Consider the following 20,108-nt stretch of genomic DNA (forward strand, 5'->3'; position numbering starts at 1 on the left):
CACTCAACAGGCAGCAGAGTACCAATGCACACCATTTACTGAACATGCCTGAAGTACAAATAAACAGTCATGGCCAAACAGCAAAGAGAAATAAAGAATGTGTTCTCTCAAAAGCTAAAGACATATCCAAATGAAACAAACAAAAAAACCACAACAAACAACAAAGTATCATTAGAACTGACAGATATACTCTTATAACTATTACAAGTCTGAGACCTAACTACTGGGAATCGAAAATTGCTCAATATTCTCTTTTCAATCCATCAGGAAGGAAAAAATTGTGAGTGAGTCTGAATATGATGAGGGTATAAACTGAACCCTCAGGGAGGGCAAAGTCATTGGAGAGAAGCTGAACCATTTGTATCCTTTGCTCACTGTGGAAGATGGGGTTTGATGATCCTGAGAAGATGCCAGGTACACCCCAAAACTGCTCTGTCACAGCCCTCCTCATCTGGACAGGGGAAAGGAAATAAAACAAAAGGCTCATAAGTTAAGGATACGGAGAGATTGCTCACCCCTTACCATCATGGGCAAAACCTCCTCCCCCTCCTTCTGCACTGACCTTGGTGTTATCAGAGTTGTTCCTCTCACATATTTTCACTCCTCTCTGTGGCTCCAGTTGTGCAGGATTTGTTGTTTCACCTTCTTAACTTCATGAGCCCATAGGCACTACCACCATCACTGATGAGCTAAGCCTTGGCCAGTGGTGAGTCCATGTTGGAGCCAGCTGTCATTGGCTCCATCAGACATAGCAGAAGCTTCTAGCAATTTGTCACAGAAGCCACTCCTGTAGCCCTCCCCTTCTACCAAAACCTGGCCTCACAAACCCAATACAGAAGAAATCAGGAAAATTACCCTCCCAGAGCCCTTGTGGAGTGGTCAGGGAACTTGGCAGAGACTGTCTCTGAAATTGAAATATCTGGAAGGGGTAATGGTACAAAAGGCAGATGAATGCAGATGAATCTCCAGGATCTGAAGGATTTACCCATAAATTCTAAGAGAACTCAGGAATGAAATACCTACTAAAAGCAGCATGCAACCTGTCTCTTCGCTATTCCTCAGTACATGAAAATCAGGTGTCAAACATGGTGTCAGCCATTAAGAAAGGTTCAAGGGTATCCAGCAACTTAAAATTGACATCTGTTCCAGGTGAATGACTAGATATTGTAAGAGAAATAGTATCTACCCTTATAAATATTATCTTATCAGTGAGAGTTAATAAAGCTCTCAGAGTTCTTCAAAGGGGTCAGTCATACATAAATGAGGATCATCTGTCTGATACAGTCAACTTAGATTTTTAAAAGACTTCTGACAGAACTTTTTAATTAAGGTGCTTTAGGAAAACCAAGCAACATAAAACTGTCACTGGCATAAGAAGGGAGATGCTGAAATGGATGAGAATATCATTTAAAGATTGGAACATAGGATTGACCATCATTGGATGGAAGAAAATGGTCAATTCTAGCACAGGAGGGAGAACACAGGCAGAATTCCATACTATTCAATATATTCTTAAATGTCCCAAAGAAGGGAAGTTATCAGCAAGGTGACAACGCTTTGCTGGCTATAGGAGATTATGCAAGGCAATTGAGGGAGACTTCCTGCATAGCCTGCAGGAAGATTGACTATAGAAAAAACAAGGTGCAATTTAGTGTAGATAATTGTAGAGTGGTACATCTGGGGAAGAATAATCCTATCTTCACATCTTGGATAATTTCTAAGCTGGCCCAAAGGTCTTCAGAACAAGACATTTGCATTATGGTAGACAGTTCCATGAAAGTCAGAATTAAATAAATGAAGTCATTAACAGCTTAAACATATTTATAGTTTTCAAGCTCCCTTAGTAAATGTAATGTTATGAAAATTTAGGACCAGAAGGAACTTTAAGACTCTAATCCACCATTTTGTTCCATGGCAAAATCAGTTCCATTTGTGTCTTTAGTGACAAATTTGTCTAATCTCTTCATAAAGCTCTCAGTGATGGAGTCTCGATGTCCTCCATGAGTAATTTATTTTAGTCTCATTATTCATACTACGAGAAGGATTTTTTCCTAACTGGAATCTAATCAGCTGTTGTTTGCTGTAAACCATTAGTTAGCTGCAAGCCTGAGATAAAATGGGAGGTTTCTGATGAATGTTGTCCAGTGACTTCTGTGACTCTGGAAATAGCCTGAACACAGGCTTGGTTTTTAATGTAGCTAATAGTTATTTGGTTTGTATTTTGGTTAATATAACCAAGCATGATCAGGGATTTTTTCTGTATCCTTTTAGGGTTTTTCTTGTTATTCGAATGTCTTAGCTCTTTAGCTTCAGCCAAACTTCTGATTTCAGGTAAACTTCCCCTGAGCAGTACTTTCTAAAGGCAGCATGTTTTGACTTAGCTGCAGCAAAAGCCATTTGAAAGGTGTGTCTACAGTAAAAGTGGGACAAAAAGATTTCTTTTAAAATATTACCAGAAAAACAGTATGTACTATTTTCTTTCCTATAAGGTCTAATTTCTGGTTTTCTGTAATTCACTGAACTGTATATGTTTGAGATTAAATGTTTGAGCTTTCTTACGTGATGCTACTCAGTTCAAGCAAACTCTGCTTCTTGCAGATGATCATAATTGCACTCCCTACTCTCCACATACCTGACTTGAGGAGAGGGTTCTGACTGGCAGAAGTGCTAAGCACCTACAGATTCAACTGATGTTGATGTGGGCTGCTCTTATAAAACATTGTGTGCTCTGAATTGTGTAAGCCTTTAAAAAAATCAGCTCAACTGGGGCATTTTAGCAAAACATCTTAAGCTTAATTTCTTTGTTCTCAATCTCCACTCTCTAATGTAAGGGCACTGTATTCTCACTTGCCCTGAATTTTGAAAATCAGTTTATTGGTACAAGTGAAACACTCTGGAGAAGGAGAGCTGGATACTCTCAGGAAATCAATGTCTATGAACAAGGTTTAAATTAGTAAATATCCATGAGGTGATATGAGGAGCTAAAAGGTAAAAAAAAAATTAAATTGCTCCTCACTGGTGAGTACTGGCAATTCAGTGTAGAGAATGAAACAAACAAAACATCCTGTGGAACAAGAGTGTGTAACAATGTATTTGAAGACTTCATCATGCTGTGGATTGTGCAAGGAAGCTGATGAAAGATTGCAGAAGTGCTTTGATTTTGGTGGTTTTAAACTCATTGCAAGGCTGCAAGCTCAGTGATGTATTTTTAATACAGGTTTGTAAATGTATGTGATATATAGGTTTATTTGTAGATTCTAAACGGTAGCAGTTTCAATGAAATAACGCTGTTGTCAGTCAGCACATTGGCCCAGGGAACAAAATACTGTATTTCTTTTTCTTGAAGAACTTTTTGAATTCCTTGAAAAATTCCTTTTTGAATTTGTTGAACTTACAAAAAATTACCACTGTGGAAAATTACCCTTTATTTCTGTTTCCCTGTAATTTAAGAACTTATAAAAATGTTCCTATTTTAATTTTGAACTTGATTGATTATGCCAAGGATTGCAGAACAATTTTCAGTTTCCCATATGAAGGAGGATAAATGATAGTTTTCAGTAGCTTCAGTCATTCTTCTGGCTCAAAAAATTCAAAGCTATCATGTTCACACTGAAATTCTTATAAATGGCTGACATCTAAACAGGAATTGCCGTGGAGAAAGAAAAAATCCCCTGAGCGATTCCTCATCACCAAAGTTGGGCATTTGATTTTAGTGATAGGGGATTTTTTATTTGTTGCCCTATGAATTTAGGCTGAGCTGAAATGGGACAGTCATTACTGAGAAGCAGTGGGCGACTCAGTTCAAGAATTATGAGAAATTTTAGTTCCTTCATGTATATTTCTAGTGAAAGCTTCTAGGAGTCTCCAGAATCATCTCTCTGGGATTTTTCCTAGTGTCCTTTCTCCTCATTGTGTCCTCTCCACTCCCCTGCCTCCCCAGTTATTCTCTTGAAATCAGTGTGACAGATCAAAGGCTGGGATGGGGCCTGTGCATGACTGATGATTTTCCTTTCCCCCTTCAAGCTCTCAGTTAGCTATCTCCATGGATCTCCATCTCCTACAGCTGTTAGCATCAAACTAGACCTTCAAATTAACAGAAGGACATACTGTGGCATATCAGGATGAATTATCTGAATTCATCCTAAACTAAGATGTATTGCAATAACACTAATCTGACAGAATAGTGCGTGGGTAACAATGCCCATTCATGGCTTTTACTTTTCTTTTTTGTATTGTTATTGTGTCATATGGGTGATCAGAACAGGAGAGAACAAGCCACATTTTGCATTTCTTTCCCATATTTTTCCAGCCCTGGTTCAGCAGGGTGCTTAGGTATGTGTGTATCTCAATCCACGTGCCTGTCCTATTCTGATACCTGCTGAATTGGGGCTTTCAGTGTTGGTCAAAGTGGAAAGATTTTGTAAAAATTCTGTTTTGGATTCCCCGTGTTCCACAACTTGACATGTACCAGCTGGAAAATGTGTTTTGAGGGTGTTTTGATTTTGTTTGCATTTACACATAGTGATCACTCCGCTTCCTGCAATGCCTTAAATCTCTGCCTTTTGCAATTTGAACTTGCTTCTGGTTTTCTTTGTTGCTTCCCCTTCCTCCCTTTATTGTTTTGTTCTTATGTTCCTCTGCAGCCTTGATGACTATTTCCTTAACTATTTAGAGCAAGTTTTTTTGCTCCAGACTCAGTTCATCTCTTGAAGAATTCCTGAAGCTCTGGATGTTCTGGCAGCCATAGCTTGTGGCCACTCAGCTGTCATGAGAACTTTTGCCCTGCTGTAGTTGGATTTCACAGATACATCCATTCAAGGAGGCTGTGGGGTTTTTAGTCTTCAGTCAACCGTCAATATATGCTTTTGCTTTAACTAATCTCCAAATGACATTATTATTATTCTTTTTTTGACTACGGATGTATTAGGCAACATGCACTTTGTGGTAGTAACAGAAGCACATCTGCTTTGCTCAGTTAGGTAGCACTGTGTCCAAGAGAACCTTCAGCAGAAATCCTCTGAAGCCCTTTTCAATGTGTAAGAAGGCTGCTCCTTCCAGACCCAAGAAGTTCAAAGTTATTCAGTGATCACATTGTGTAGTTGCCTCAAGGCTGACCTTCCAGCAGACACCTCTTTCACCATGTCATCCACTGATTTAGACATAAACCATTTAATTATAGTAGCAGCTTTCAGAAAGGTTTCTGCCCAGGTGGCCACTGTGAAGGTTAATCTCTTGCCCAAAGTTTGAAACTTGCTGTCACAATGACTGGAGTCTGCAACCTGTCTGGCAGTGCCAGGAACTAAAGTGTGGTTTCTAACAGAGTCGGATTACCATTTGTCCTCACTGTGGTATTTTTCATGTTGCCCATCTACTGGATAACCCTCTAGCTCAGCTGACCAAAGGAGAGTGGTATGTTGCTCTGCAAAGGCGTATTTTCTGTATTATTTATGGAGCCCCTCCCACTAATATGACTAGCTAGATTATCTGTAAGGCTGTACTTGTTCTGAAATCACTATTGATTAAATGTTGAGATGAATTTTTTTTAGAAGCTGTCATTGGAACATGCTTAGGCTGCACTTGCTGTCAGCTTAACAGCCATGTTTCTGTGTCTTCCTCTAAATTCCTCTCCCAGCTGGGCTCTTTCATATCTTAGCATTAAAATAGTTTCTTCCTAATTAGACAGATCTCTGTCATGATAATCATCTTGAGAACGTATGCTGTATTTTCATACTGTGTATCTTTTCACAGATCAGGCCCATGCTTTATAATTTTTCAAAATTGTAACTCACTGAATAGATCCCTCACCAAGCAATCATCTCCTGTGACTGGTAATTAGTGTCCTGTCAGCTGATATCAGTAGGCATTAGTGTTCATCTGCTGCCATCAGCAAGTTCACCTTACATAATTTAGTATTCTGATAGATTTCATTCTTTTCAAATTCCAGTTGTGAAAATAGTATTCCAAAGCTGATGTGCAGACAGGGAAAAAAAATAAAAGTTATAGAGCAAATATACACATTTGTGCATGCAAAGTGAATTCCTACAGAAGAGGTGTTTGGTCCATGCTGTAGAACCAATATATATATGGTTCTATAGCAACATTTATTTATGACTTGTAAGTCCATGGTCATAAATGTAAGTGCACACACAATCACAATTGAGTCCATGCTTGTGTCTGACTATAGAACAGAGTTGTTTGGTCAAGGTTGTGAAGAACATCTGCTTTAAAGACAATAATCAGTAGTTAGAATGAAATTGAGAGCTCTCTATTTCTTGCATTGTCCAGGCTATAATATGAGAGATTTGTTTCCTGTTTTTATTTATTCAGACTCAGAGGATTAGCAGAAGTATTGTCCTTCACAAAAAATAGAATTAAATTGTTCACTAAATAGTTCATTTTACTTTGGGTTTTCAGAAGCTGGTAATTGTTTATGTAAGTGTCCTTAACATAAATGATGCAAAAATGAACTGTGAAATCTTATCTGTTATGCTATTTTACAATTGCCACTTAATACTTGACTTTAAAAGAAAAACCTCCTGTCAGAAGAAAATTTTTAGTTATCTTTTAGGTGCTGGATAACAGCTGTAAAATAACAGAGCATAACTGCCATTTTTTATGAAATGCTGATTCTATTGATTGTTTTTAGATATAGGAGGGAGCACCTTCTCTTATAAAAGGTTGTGTGGTAGAATAATGCAAGAATCATCAATGTGCTGTTAAAATGAATGGGGAAATATATATTTACTCAGCTTCCTTTTAACCTCGGCCAATGAAAAAATATCTTTTAATCAGAATTTTTTTTTAATGAATCCACATGGAGGGGTTTTGTTGTGTTTGTTGTTGTTGTTGGGGTTGGGGTTTTTTGTGGTTTTTGGTTTGGTTTGGTTTTTTTCTGTGTTTTGTTTCTTTCTTCCTTTCTTTGGTTGGTTGGGATTTTATTGCCACAAAACTGGTGATTGATTTGTTTGCAAAACTTCTAACACCAAACACTGGTTACTCCAAAACTTTTTTACTCATATCACCACCTCTGGGTTGTGCAGCCTGGCAGAACCAAGGTACCTAACTGAGATATGAAAAATTCCTACATTTTTAATAGGCTGGAATTAAATTCTATAGCAATACAGTATACACTTAAAAATTACCACATTGCCAGCTGCCAAAGTGACATACTGGAAGTTAAGGTGTGTTTGTATGACTTCAGAGAACTGAAAAATATTCTTAATTGTAGTCGCAGGAAAAGAAGAAAACTTCTGTAAAACACACAGAAAAGCAATCTGTAAGAAAGCCACTGCTTTTACATGTATTTCTGACTCTGTGGGTATAAGAAACACTTCCTTTTTTGGACTCAAGTGCAGCGTAGCCCGCGGGGCTAGGCTGCAGCACACGAGCTGCGGGCTGCAGAGGGCACTGCGGAGGAATCCAAAAGGTGCTCGCTCCAAGCTAAACCCACTTCACAGCCCTCTCCCTCCCTGGCCTGACGACATTTTCCATTTCAATTAAAAATCATTCAATCAATAATAATAATATTTTTTTAAAAAAGAACAAAACCTCAAGTCCCCCCAGCTTTTTTTTTTCCTGCTGTCTCTCTTCTTGCATTGAATCTTAACTATTCAATTCAATAGTTACTGGAGAGCTGGCAACTCATCTCCCGGCTCCAAATTAAGAGAGGCACGAGTCTCTGTAATTGATGCAGGATTTGTGGTTTCTCCGCGCTCATACACTGCTTCAGAGCAGAGCTGTAAGTTCCCCCTGCTTGTTCTGTGATAAAGTAGTAATCAGTGATCATGAAGAACTTCACTGCGGTTCCCGAATTGATACTACAGAAAAGTTTTTTTTGTGGAGGAAGACGTGTTTGTTAATCCCAACGTAGGGAAGGTACTAATTGCTATTTTTATTTGTCCACTATTATGTTCCATCTCACCATAATTGTGGCAGTAGTCATGAAATCAACCCCAAATTTCATACAGCTGAGCTCTTACAGAAGACAAAGACAGCTCTTTACCACTGTATCTTAGAAATAGTATCCTATGCTAATCTGCAGTGGCAAAAATGAATATTGTTTAAATCAGATCTCATGACTAATGCATGAGTTCCCAATTTTCTTTCTATCCAGCTGCATGTTAGAGAACAAGGGTGTCTCTCGGAGATATATAGGTTCTGTTCCATATAGGTGTATTAAAAAAATTGGAAGTGCATTTCTCATAGGGCTAGGTAGAAAATAACAATCAATGACAATTGTGGGTGCAATAGCTTTGTCTGTAAAATGCTTTAAAACTAGATTCCCGGGATGTTATTCTTGATCCATTAATCACCCGCGCTCTATGTGGAGGCAGCCACCGTTCGCTCGGAAAAATGTTCCTGCCCAACGTGTCATGTTTCTTCTGTTGTTTAAAATAGAAAGTTCAGCCCCGTGCCGGGGAGGCGCAGGGCTCCGCGCTCCGCTCCCATTCATTATGCAACAGTTGACACAGAAGGGAAAGGCGGCACACGCCGCTCGGGCACACGCGGGCTACGGCAGCCCGGCAGCCCTGCCGCCCGGCAGCCCTGCCGTTCGGCCCGGCGCTGCCCTCTCCGCAGAGCCAGCGCGGGCACGGCGCGCCGCAGCCGCCGCCGGGGCCCGTGTGCCGGCCGGGAGGCAGTGCCGGCAGGGAAGCACCGAGTGCCGGCAGGGAGGCATCGCCCGGCCCCGCGGTGCGGGAGGCCGCGGGCCGGCAGGTGTCGAGCCCCGCTCGCCCCCCTCGCCGCCGCCGCCCCTCCCGCCCCGCTCGCCGCCGCCGCCGCCGGGCGTGAGCGCTACGGGGGAAGCGCCATGTCCGCTCCTGCTGGGCGTCGTCCGTGCCGGGTTTTGCACCTTGTCCCCGGGTCTGCCTCACGGCCCAGAGGAGCTGCCGCTGCCGCTGCCGCCGCCGCCGCTGCTGCGGTGTTTACTGAGCGCTCCTGTCCTGATATCACTCCGCTGGCATGGAGGAGGAGGAGGTGGAGGAGGAGAGCATTTGATCATTGTGATGGTGGCAGGAGGAGCAGCAGCCAGCACGGCAGAGCAAAGCGCTAGGCTGTATCAGCTCGGCGTTTGGCAGAGACTTCAGAGCGCTACTTTTTTTTCTTTTTTCTTTTTTTTTTTTCCTCTCCAGCTCGGCCCGGATTGTTCATGTGTTTACTTTCCCCAGCCCGAGGATTTGCTATTTAGGTTCCTGTCGAAATGCAACTGAGCAGCCAAAGTACTTTGCGAACACGGTGCGGCATAAACACCAAAACTTTTTTCTAGAAGAAAAATACAATAAGCAAGCGGCTGTGCCTGTCTTTTGATGCCGGGGAGTGCGAGTGAGTGTGCCGTGTGTGCCCAGCGTGTGCCTGTGCTTGGATGTGTGTGTGCGAACGTGCGTGTGAACGGGTGTGTATGTGTGTGCATGTGGAGGGGCGCGTGTTTCTCCTTATCCATGGGGAGAGAAGGCTTTTGGCAAAATCTCGGGAAATCTCATGGAATCTGTTTTGAAATAATGGATTATAAAAAAGAACGAGGAGGAAAGGAACTGGTCTGATATCTCCTGGAGTTCGCTAACCCAAATTGCTGCTGCTTAGTTTGTTGTGCTTTGTGTGTGTGTTTGCTGGTAGTGTTGCTGGTGATAACCTTTTAGCACCTTCCCTCTTTATTTTCCTCCCCCCCCCCCTTCTCTCTCTCTTTTTAATGTTTTGGAGCTTCTCGAGAGGGATTGGCTGGGGGGAAAGAGAAACATTTGCTTGGGATCGCTGTTTCCCTGATACATGATGGTGCCCCCTTCCCCCCCCTCCCCGGTTCTCTAAAAAGTATCCCATCAGGACCCCGGAGGAGACTGTGTGTGTGTGTGTGAAGTGTAGGATTAAAAGTTCCTCCAAAATAGTGTGCACGGGGACGAGGATGGGGGATTTTGCAGCCCCCGCTGCTGCCGCGAATGGCAGCAGTATCTGTATCAACAATAACCTGAACAGCAGCCTCGGCGGGGCCGGCGGGGCCGGTATCGGGATTAACAGCACTCCCCACGGCCCTCCTGCCGCCGCTCCTGGTAACAATAACGCTAATAGCGGCGGCATTCCCAAGCACAGCACGGTGGTGGAGCGGCTGAGGCAGCGCATCGAGGGCTGCCGGCGGCATCATGTCAACTGCGAGAGCAGATACCAGCAAGCCCAGGCGGAGCAGCTGGAGCTGGAGCGCCGGGACACGGTGAGCCTCTATCAGCGGACCCTGGAGCAGAGGGCCAAGAAAACGGGCACCGGCGGCGGCAGCAAGCAGCAGCACCAGAGCAAGCAGCAGCAAGATGCTGAGCCCGCCACGGCGGAGCAGAGGAACCACACGCTGATTATGGTAAGGGGACGCGGGCCCGGGGGTGAAGGGGTGGCTGTCCGCTCCGCGTCGCTCGCCGGGATGATCTGCAGGTCGCCCCCGTGGCTTTTCAAGGGGGAACGGGGCTCCACTCGACTTTGGCTGTCGCAGGGTCTCTGGCGGGACGGGCGGGCGGGGGTTGCCGGGACACTTCGCAACTTCTCTCAGGCTGGGGTGGGAGGAGCGGACCAAACTTTTTCCCCCGTCCTTTTCGGAAGGGTAGAACTGCTCTGGGACGAGAGGGAAGGAGCGGTACCGGGCGTGCGCCGCGGGCTGCCGAGAGCCGGGGGAGGGTTTTGTGTGTGTGTGTGTGTGTGAGAGAGCGCGTGTTTCCCCACGGCTTCTCCGCGCGGGGGGCTGGCCGCCTTAAAACCCCGCCGGGGAGGAAGGTGGAAGGTGACTCCGCAGGCTGGGCTGGCGGCAGGAGGGAAAGCTGGGCAGATTCTCTCCTGGGCTGCCCCGGCGTGCAGCAGCCTGGCTCCCCACGCGAGCTGAATCGCTTCCCAAAGTTTCCTTGGGTTTTAAGGAGCTTAGCGAGGAACGGAGGGGGGGAAGGGGGCGGGCGCTGCGCCGGTAGGAGCGTAGCGGCAAGTAGGAAGCGGAGTTTCCCACTCCCAGGCTGCACCGATGATGAATAATAAGAGGAGGTGCGGGGGGAGCAGGGCTCCGCGCTCCGGCAGAGCCTTATTTATAGAAGGTCGTGCCCGCCGGTCGTTCTGGTGGGGGGGGCTGGTGGTGTTCGTCCCGGCCGGCGAGGGCAGGCGGGCGGCTGTGCCGCGGGGGACACGCGTGTGTGTCCTGACGTGTCCCCGCGGCGGGGCGGGGGTGCCCGGCGCTCGGGGGCGGGCACGGGGCAGCTGGGTCTTCTCCGTCTGCCGGGAGCACAATGGGCGGCGGAGACCGGCGGGGGGGAGGGATGGAGGAGGGGAGGTGTGATGGCAGCATGTGGTTTACAAGCCTCGCACGTCCCTCCCTCACGCCTTCCCCCGCTGCGCGGGGAGGCGCGGCCGTGCGGGAGGGTCTGGCAGGGCGGCAGCTGCTGGCGGCCCCCGCCGGGGGGAGGCTCTGTGACAAAGCGGCGGGGAGGCGGCCGTCCCGGTGGCGGTCCTTGCTCTCGGCCCCCCGTACGTGAGAGGAGGGAGCCGTGCGTTTCTCCGGGGCCGCGCCGAGCCCGCCCAGCTCCCACCGCAGTGCCGGTTCGGTGCCGGACAGCTCCTCCCCTGCGGGACGCCGCGCAGCCCGGCGGGCAGCACCCTTCCCGCTGTCCTGCCGAGCGCTTTGCCTGCCCCCAGCCCCGCTTCCTCGGGAGGGGGTGGCTGGAGGTGGGGATCGCTTCGCCGGCGGCAAACAAAAGCTCGGCGCCGAGCGCTGCCCCCGCCTCCTGGCCTCCTCGGGAGCAGAGCCCCCGGCAGCCCGGCGCATCTCCCGGGGAGGCCAGCCGGGAGGCGGGGAGCGGGGCCGGGGGGGCTCGGGCAGGAGCCGCACAAAGCGCCGGGGCTGGTGGAATGCGTGCGTGTGCGCTTCGCAAACAGGAAGCAGAGAGACCTCACTGACATCTTGTTGCTTTCCTGATATTACCAGCGAGGCATAACCGTGTTTCCCTTCCTTCTGGCGCCTTTCTGCAGGGCTGAGGCTTTTAAATTCACCCCGCTCCGCAATACTTTGCCTCGGTTTACGCCTATTCCCGGGGCAGCAACAGTGTCACTCCCTTAACCCCACGCGGAGGGACTATCTTTTCGTCAGCCCAACTGTCCTCAAATCCCTTTGCACATCTCCTCTCGTTCCCACAAGGTACAGGAAGGGGGCTAGAGGCTCAGGAGACATTCTCAGAATGACGTCTCTCCAGGGCGGCGTTGTGGTGCGGTGTGTCCCCGTCCAGCTCCAGAGCAGTTCCGCTGCTTTTGGACCCTGGCTAGTTGTCCTTTCCGCTTATTCCCAAACCCCGGCGCTGGAGCATTAAAGCCAGGATTTTGGATAAGCAGGTTGTTTGTTGGCCTTCCCTTGAAGATGTGGGACAGGCGCACAAAGCCAAGCTATAATGTGAAAATTGTAGAAACAAAGTAACAAAACGAGGAAATGCAGTTTCTGCTTTCACTTTTACTCGGTTCTTTCAGGTCGGGACATTTGAAGAGCTAAGAGTAGCTTACTTAAGGGGTACTTTGCTGTGAAATTCATCATAACTCAATTCCTGTGCTATGATCTTCATGTTAATTAAATATACTCAATGTGCACTATGCTTTTAAAAAGATAAATTCTACTGCCTTGTTACAAAAAAGATCCATTTCCATCTTTTTTTAAAAGAAAATACACAAATGTTGCCAAAAATTTAGAAGCATCATCTGGTTTGTTTTACTTGTAAAGCGTTAATTATGATTTTTGACTAATGTCTAAGAACATTAGGGAATATCCATGGAACCATGAAAGCAATACTTAAAACCCAAGAAATGACTCTTTTTAAAGCAGTTGAAAAGCATTTTCTCTGAGACATCTATGATTTTGCAGCAAAACCAAATGCAAACCCCAAAACTTCTTGATTTCTAGCAATCATAACAGTGTGGTAAGTTTAACTGTTTATGTGCATCTTAAATTTTATTTAGCAAAACAGTTCAACTTAGTTTAAATTTTTCTTTTTTTTTTTGTCACATGAGAAAAAAGTTAACTACATCTAGGGGTTTTTTCCCATCTTTATTATCTGGTAAACTCCAGTGGAGAGGTTTACAGTGAAACAGTCATAGATCTGCTACTGCTTTACTGTTCGCACAAAAAGCATTATTAAATTCTTCCTTCACATTATTCAAGCACATGAGTTGGAAATGAAGCTGTCAAGATTAGATGACAACAAAGGCAATGAGGACAGCAAGAAATACTTTTAGTATTTTTTTTTTAATCAAGGAAAATTAAAGGAAACTATTCTCTCTCTCTCCCCGTTTGTACGCGCGCGCGCGTGTGTGTGTGTGTGTGTGTCCTGCAAACTGGGAGATGCTGAGAAGGGAAGGGAGATGTGCTGGATCCGGGCAGCCAATCACCCAGCAAACCCTCCCAGACCCTGCTACTGACACATGCTGAGTGTCCTCAGCAAGCTAGGTAACAAAACCCCTCCTTAGAAGATGATTATTTAAGACATGCACCCTGATTTTCTTCACTGGATGGAGTACAAGCAATCCAGTTTGTACAATGGTTCTTTTTGCCACCCCCACATTTTGCACACTCCCTCCCAGAGTTCGTGGAAGACTCTGTGCAATTTTCACTGTTTAGGACTCTGTGTCAACTGACAAGAACTTATCAATGGGAGCCTTTTGTCAAAATGGGGTGTAGGAGAATAGACTTGGCTGTATTTCATGAGTTGCTGATCTACCCTGAATTTGTGCCTTGTTGTAGACAAAGCTTTCACTTGCTAAATTTTGAAATACCTGAATTTATAACTATTTCAACCTCTTTTACTTGAGGAAGATGGTGGGTTTGCTCCCACACAGGCATTGATTGGGATGTGCACAGGAATTAAAATAGTTTATAAATGTCTGTGGCGACCTTTCCCCCTCAGCCCAGTACAACCTGGAAAAAAACAAAGTTGTTTTCTGTGGTTTTGAGTTGGATTATTAAAATGCTGTACCAGCCTGGTTTTCAAAGGAAGTATTAGGAAAATTTGCAATCTATCCAAAACTCTGCTGCTCATCTTTGGATTGGTTCCAGGAAATATCAACACATTATATCACTTCTTTGGTTCTTTGTGAGTTAATCTGCTTTCTTGTTTCCTTCTTAGTGCAGGAGTCTTCTTGGCTCTGCATCCATATTATTGTGTGGGGTTCAGAGGTAGTGTGTGTGTGTATACAGATATATTATATCTGGAATAAATGACAAATAATGTATTTTTAGTATGTAATAGCCAAATATATAATAAATATTGCAAGTTACATCACCTCTGTTTCTTACGCTTGTGACTATTGTTCTTACACAAGAAAGAACACAAGAAATGTGCACAGGTGTGCTTTCCCCTCACATGTTTTAGTTTCATAATGTTTGTAGCTCAAAAGTCACTACAAACTGCTTTTTTTTGTCCAGTGACATGTAGTTATCACATTGGCCTTCTAGTGCACATTTATTTGCATCTGAACTCTCTTGTGAAGTATAAAGAGGCTGGAGCTACCTTTTCCTATTTTAAGACTCTTCAAGACTTTTTTTTTTTTAATTTAGCATTATTATGGGTTTGATAGCTACTGTCTTACTGACCATTTTTAACCCTAAACCCAGTCCTTAGGAAATTGTGTTTTAAACACCGTAAACCTAAAATGTTATTTAGATCAGAGAAATTAGAGACAGAAGTCAAATGACCTATTAGATCATCTTTTCTGTTCCCCTGCCAAAGCATGCTATGTCAATTCAGAATTAGTTTAAATTCAGAGAAAACATGGCTGGAAATACACAGTATTTTCCAATCCTGCTCTTTTCCCATTTTGGGTGAATGCACTGCCTTCCAGAAGTTAGTGATCACACTGCCCTTCTAGCTGAGGGAAGGAAGATGGGCAGGCCATTCCTTTCAGCTTTCTCTGTGTAGGGACAGAACGACATGTCCAGAATTATAGAAACCTGGTTATATGTCTTCCTTGTTGGTAGATATTCCACCACAGAAAAGTAGTTCCTCCCTCCCCCTCAGTCTCTTCTTTTTGTTGAAAAAGGTATCCAGAATGAAAAGTGGAACATCTTCATTAATCTTAGTGATTCATGTATGATGCCAGTAATGAAATTGAATGCTGAAGAATGTTGTCAGGCTTGTGAGGAGTTTGTACAAGCTTACACCTGCTGTATTTAATATGTACTTGCGTGTATGTCCATAAATCTGTGCACATTTCTTGTGTTCTTTCTGGTGTAATATTTGCTATTCAACTTACTTTACAGGTGCTTAAGAGTTCATCAGTTACACTGTAGGAAAAGTCTATTTCTCTGGCATTGCAAAGATGAAAAAAAGAGAATTTTTTAGATGTTTTGTTTTATTTTCCACAAGAGGTCAAATGCTGTAGACCTTACTCATGCCTGATGACTAAGTAGGATTAAGCATCTCTTCAGTTAATAAGCTATGTCTGATCTTGCTCACACTGGGGTAAAGTCAATAGTAAATACACAACTGGGATGATACCAGAATTAAATTGTAGGCCAGCAATGCTCCTTCTCTTTCATATGCATCATAGAAGGAGTCATTGTTTAACCCTTTTTATTTTCCTTTTCCTATAAGGGTGGATCTCCATGTCTTTCTTACTCCACAGCCTCTCCCATTTTTCTTCTCCTTTTCATACCAACTCACACTTGATGCTGCTGCGTGATTACTGTCCTTTAGGACAAGGATTTTTTGTGCTGACCTCCTTTTGCAGCTCGTCAGCACAATAGGTTTCAGTTTAGCAAACTAAAAGGAATGAAGAGACTCTTCACTTCAAGCACTGCTAGCCTCTGATGACCTTTATATGCTCTGATGTAAAGTGTGTCCCTTTCAAAGACAGTGGGTTGGGTTATTGCAAGGCATAGCTGGAGCAGGGCAAGTTGTATTTTGACATGGGGTAGCCAGTCTTAGTGAAATCTCAGCTTCAGATTGACCAAACAGAATGTGTTAAAAGTCCTGCAGTGAAGTTCTAGGCATTGTTAAATTCAGGAAGAACAGCTTTGTCTGGCACACATCAAAACCTTGTTCTGCTAATGCAGAGCCAAAAATATTAACATGTGATTGTGTTAGGACAATTTGGCGCATTTAGATTAACCTCAGTTTACAGTAACTTTACCTAAAGCTTAAGGCTTCACAAGTGGCTTCAGCTGGTGTAACCTGAGCTGCCACCGAGGAAGTCTCCTCTTTCCTGCTCTTGTCAGGGGCTGTGTTTGCAGCCTCTGCTCAGCGTGGCACTTGCTCATGTATCTCCATGTCCTCTGGGTTCACTGAGCAGGTAGGGAGGGCAGACACACTTCTTCCTTTTCTTCTGGGTTAGTTTTCAGCTGGATCAGATCCATTGTGCGTTTTACTGTCCCTCCGGTGGGTAGCACAGTCTTACAACACTTTAATCCTCTTGTGAAACTTCACCCTCATCCCAGGATAAACATCTGGGAGCTATTAGTTCAAACATGCTCACCTAGTATCATACATTGAACCTCAGCTAAGTTACACCTGGTGTCAGTGCACAATTCTGGTGTCAGTGCACAATTCTGTTCTTGAGCACAGACACTGAAGCAGGGGAGGCTCTATGTAGCAAAGGAGTCAGGGTTCATTTTTATTTAAACACTTGCATGTATATGACATTTGGTTGCATGTTATTCCAATACGTATAATTCATGTGAGAGATGTGCTTGGATTAGCAGAGGTTTAAGGACAGGCCTGACAGCCAGTAACTGCTGACTGGAATCGTTCAAGTGTGTTGTTTTGTGAATTGAAATGTGAGGTACAATCTCTGACTAAAGTTACAAACCTGTAATCAGTTTTCCAGTCTGGGATCTCACAGGCTGTTCAAATAAGCAGTGTGCTTGTACATTCAGTGGGAATCTGGGAGCTTTAACAATTTGAAATATTTATTTTCCTAGTTTGTCTAAAGTGGAGAATCACAAAATCATATAACTTTGATTGCTCTTTTGCTTCCCCCTCACACATTTTAGTTTCACGATTTTTGCAGCTCAAAAGTCACTACAAACTGCTCCTGTTTGTTTTCCGAATACTTGAAACTCAGCTTCATGGGGCTTAAGAGAAAACATCTTTTTAAACTTGCAGTAGTTAATAAGATTGCAGACGCTGAAATTCAGTACTTACAGGAAGGTGGGGTTGAGCTGCCTTCTTTCAAGACTTCCCTCTTTCAGATTGATTTTGTTTGCCACCACACACTGTTAAAATTTGTGAGAAGATAAGAATACTTCAGTCTGTAGCTGACTTGAGAGAAGTGTGTCCACCCGTAAGAACTTAGCATTTTCTATAAGTTTGTGAAGGTGCTAAAGCTGATGCTGCAGTGCTATTGGTAACACAGATGATCTGTTGCTGTTTGCTTGCTGTCAGCTCTGTCCTATAAGTTCTCAGCTCTCATCGACTATAGCTTGGTGGAGTTGAGCATTCACTGATGGAAGGTGGGGCTGTGCCTCTTCCCCTCCTCCCTTTGTCACCCTTCAGTCTCCTCCCTGCATTACTTTTCCTATGTGCCATTCAGGATGACTTCAGGTTTAATAGAACAATTCAATTTAATTTTCCTCTGCTCTTCAGATTCAGAGGAACAATTGTTCAGCACTGCAGTGAAGGTGTAGCTTTTCTGCATCATCTTCATGATGCACATGAAAATCTCTGGCCAATTCAGAAAGTCCTTGGATGTTGTGTACCTTGGAAAAGAGCAGAGAACTGGTTTTTAACCTTACTCTGACCCCAGGCAGCATCACAACAAGAAGCCAATATGCCTGTGTCTGTATGTTTGTATAAACCAGTACCTGTACTCACATGCTGGTTTTTAAACCACTCTCCAAGGAAAAGGGAAAGGATTTATGATCAGTTTTGATGGTGAAAGGGAATGTAATAGTCCACCAAGTTTTAAAATCACTGATATGCACCCGCTTTTAATATTTTCATCCTCTTTCTCTTTTCTTAAGCTTGTATCTAATCTTCTGTGATGTTTTGGCACTTCTGCATTGTGTTTCATCTAAAGGAGGAAGGGAGGTGGCTGTGGCAAATGAGATCCTAGAAGAGCTCAGGAAAGTATGAAAGTTTTTTAATCATTTCAGATCATTCCTTACATTAAGGAGGATAGAGCAGCACTTTGCCAAAAAAGAAACTGTTGTGTTCCCTAGCCCTTCTGTTTATGCAGAATACTGTATTTCAGACTCCCTAGTATCTGCAGAAATGACTTTAAATACGACTGTCTTAGCTGGCACTAGTTGCCTTTGGACTGCTAAAGAAATTGTTCAATTTCAGCTGTGATCTGTGCTTCTGTTCCTTTTTGTCTACAGAGCTGGTGGCTGTTCTGATTTCTCTGGATTGCATTCCAGTGCGTAACTGAGGCAGCAGAGGAAAAACTGCTTTGACATAAATAACCAATTTTTAATGAAGTTTTTGGCAAGCAGTGTTGCTATTCATTATACATGTTTTTAGTTGTCATCAAAGCAGGTAATGTAGCTTTGAAGGCTTTAGTGGACTCATGCAGAAGACTGTAGACTTCTGTAATTGTTTGAGATCCAAACTGGCTAAAGTGGTCTGGCATGTAATCCATGGCTGGATATTTTGCAGTGGTTCAAAATAATCTGTAGATCCTTCTACTACTGCACATTTCTGGACTGAGCTTGCAGTCTTTGCATTCCAGTAAAAGTGGAGATACCATGCTGAGGTTGCAATGCTATCTCTTTTTTTTAATATTTTTTCTTTTCCCTAATTTGTGCCAGGTAGTTGGTACACTGAAAAATTAAATTGCTGCAGTTTTGAAAATTGGCTTTACATTTTTTTCACGTCATGCCATTTTGCTGGAGCTTATTTTTTCTAACCCATTTTAGTATGTGTTCTACATCATGCAAAACAACAACAACAAAAAACCCCATTTATTTACTCTCTTCCATTTCATTTACAACAAAAACCAAAACCACTTCATGGTCACAGTAAAGTTGACTGCCCCTCTCAGTAACATTTTTGTTGTGGAAAATGTGAGCAGTGGGTAGGGATGATGAAGAATTATGAACGTAGAACAGAAAAACCAAAACTAACTTTGACTGGTAACATTGCAAATTTCACCTATCACTGTGATAAAGTGTCTGTTTACTTGCAGCCAGAGGGGTTCTGGGAAGTTGGGCACGGACTGTATTCTTTTCCACTTAATGGTGTCTCCACATGGTAATGCCTTGGGGTTAATTAGATGAAGCACCTGAAACAAGTTAATGTTTTGCTGCCATGAAATAGGGTGCTCTCGAGGGTTGCAGTCCTACACCTACAGTCTGCCTGTGGTACTAATGTTGGAGGAAAACAGTGTTTATTTTTTGGTAGAAGGTGAAGGTACATGGTGTGGGGAAGAGAGATTAGAGGGAAGGGGAAGCAGAAGGTCCCACGTAGTTTGCTTTAAATTTCAGTAGCTGTTGTAATCAAGCTGATCAACAATTCAAAATATCTTCTATAATTATGCATCTGCTGTCCTTTACAGCTCTGCAAAGATAGCAGTTTTACTCATAGGATTCACACATGAAGACAGAGCTATGCATTTCCATGGACAAACCAGGTCTAGATATTAGGAAAAGCTTCTTTCCTGAAAGGGTGGTCAGGCATTGGATCACACTGCCCAGGGAAGTGTTGGAGTACACATCCCTTGAGATATTTAAGAAATGTAGATGTGGCACTTAAGGACATGGTTTAGTGATGGGCTTGGCTACGCTGACTTAATGGTTGGACTTGAGCTTAAGGGTCTTTTGCAGCCTGTCAGTTGAAAGCCTGGTAGTTGTGGTGCATTGCTGAAGTAAATTTGGGAGTGAAATACTTATGCAGTCTATAGAACATCAGGCAGAGCGTTATTGGAAGTGTCTTTGGGAATACTGCTGTAGTTACTCCTAAGGGTGAGGTGACGATACAAAGTGTAAAGGGTGATGAGGAGAATATCTTTTCACCCCAGTCTAGTCCAAAGAAGACATCACCCGGACTTGTATCAGATAGGTAATAACTGTCCTTCCTGTGAGGGGAAAAGAAAAGGGGGGGGGCGGGGCTTGTGGTCTATTTTTTTGTTGTTGTTTGCTAATTTCCATCTGCAAATTGATAAACTTGGTCACTTGATAAAAG

The 20,108-nt window shown here is 43.9% G+C and overlaps 1 protein-coding gene and 1 long non-coding RNA gene across 3 annotated transcripts in view; both read left to right on the forward strand.

Moving 5' to 3' along the window:
• The first annotated feature begins 8,571 nt into the window (after positions 1–8,571).
• The window catches only part of MAML3 (mastermind like transcriptional coactivator 3), a 242,736-nt gene continuing 231,199 nt past the window's right edge, over positions 8,572–20,108 (forward strand). For both annotated transcript variants that reach the window (XM_085057634.1, XM_085057635.1), the window contains exon 1: positions 8,572–10,339. In XM_085057634.1, coding sequence (XP_084913760.1) covers positions 9,896–10,339 — 444 coding nt within the window. In that variant the 5' untranslated portion in view covers positions 8,572–9,895. The remainder of the gene's footprint in view (positions 10,340–20,108) is intronic.
• LOC146437703 (uncharacterized) overlaps positions 18,949–20,108 on the forward strand; it is a 34,207-nt gene continuing 33,047 nt past the window's right edge. Inside the window, exons 1-2 of the long non-coding RNA XR_014851504.1 lie at positions 18,949–19,337; positions 19,950–19,985. This is a non-coding gene — a long non-coding RNA (uncharacterized LOC146437703). The remainder of the gene's footprint in view (positions 19,338–19,949; positions 19,986–20,108) is intronic.

This window comes from Lichenostomus cassidix, chromosome 4, assembly GCF_008360975.1.
Source record: "Lichenostomus cassidix isolate B80296 chromosome 4, HeHo_3.0, whole genome shotgun sequence".
NCBI classification, from domain to species: Eukaryota; Metazoa; Chordata; class Aves; order Passeriformes; family Meliphagidae; genus Lichenostomus; species Lichenostomus cassidix.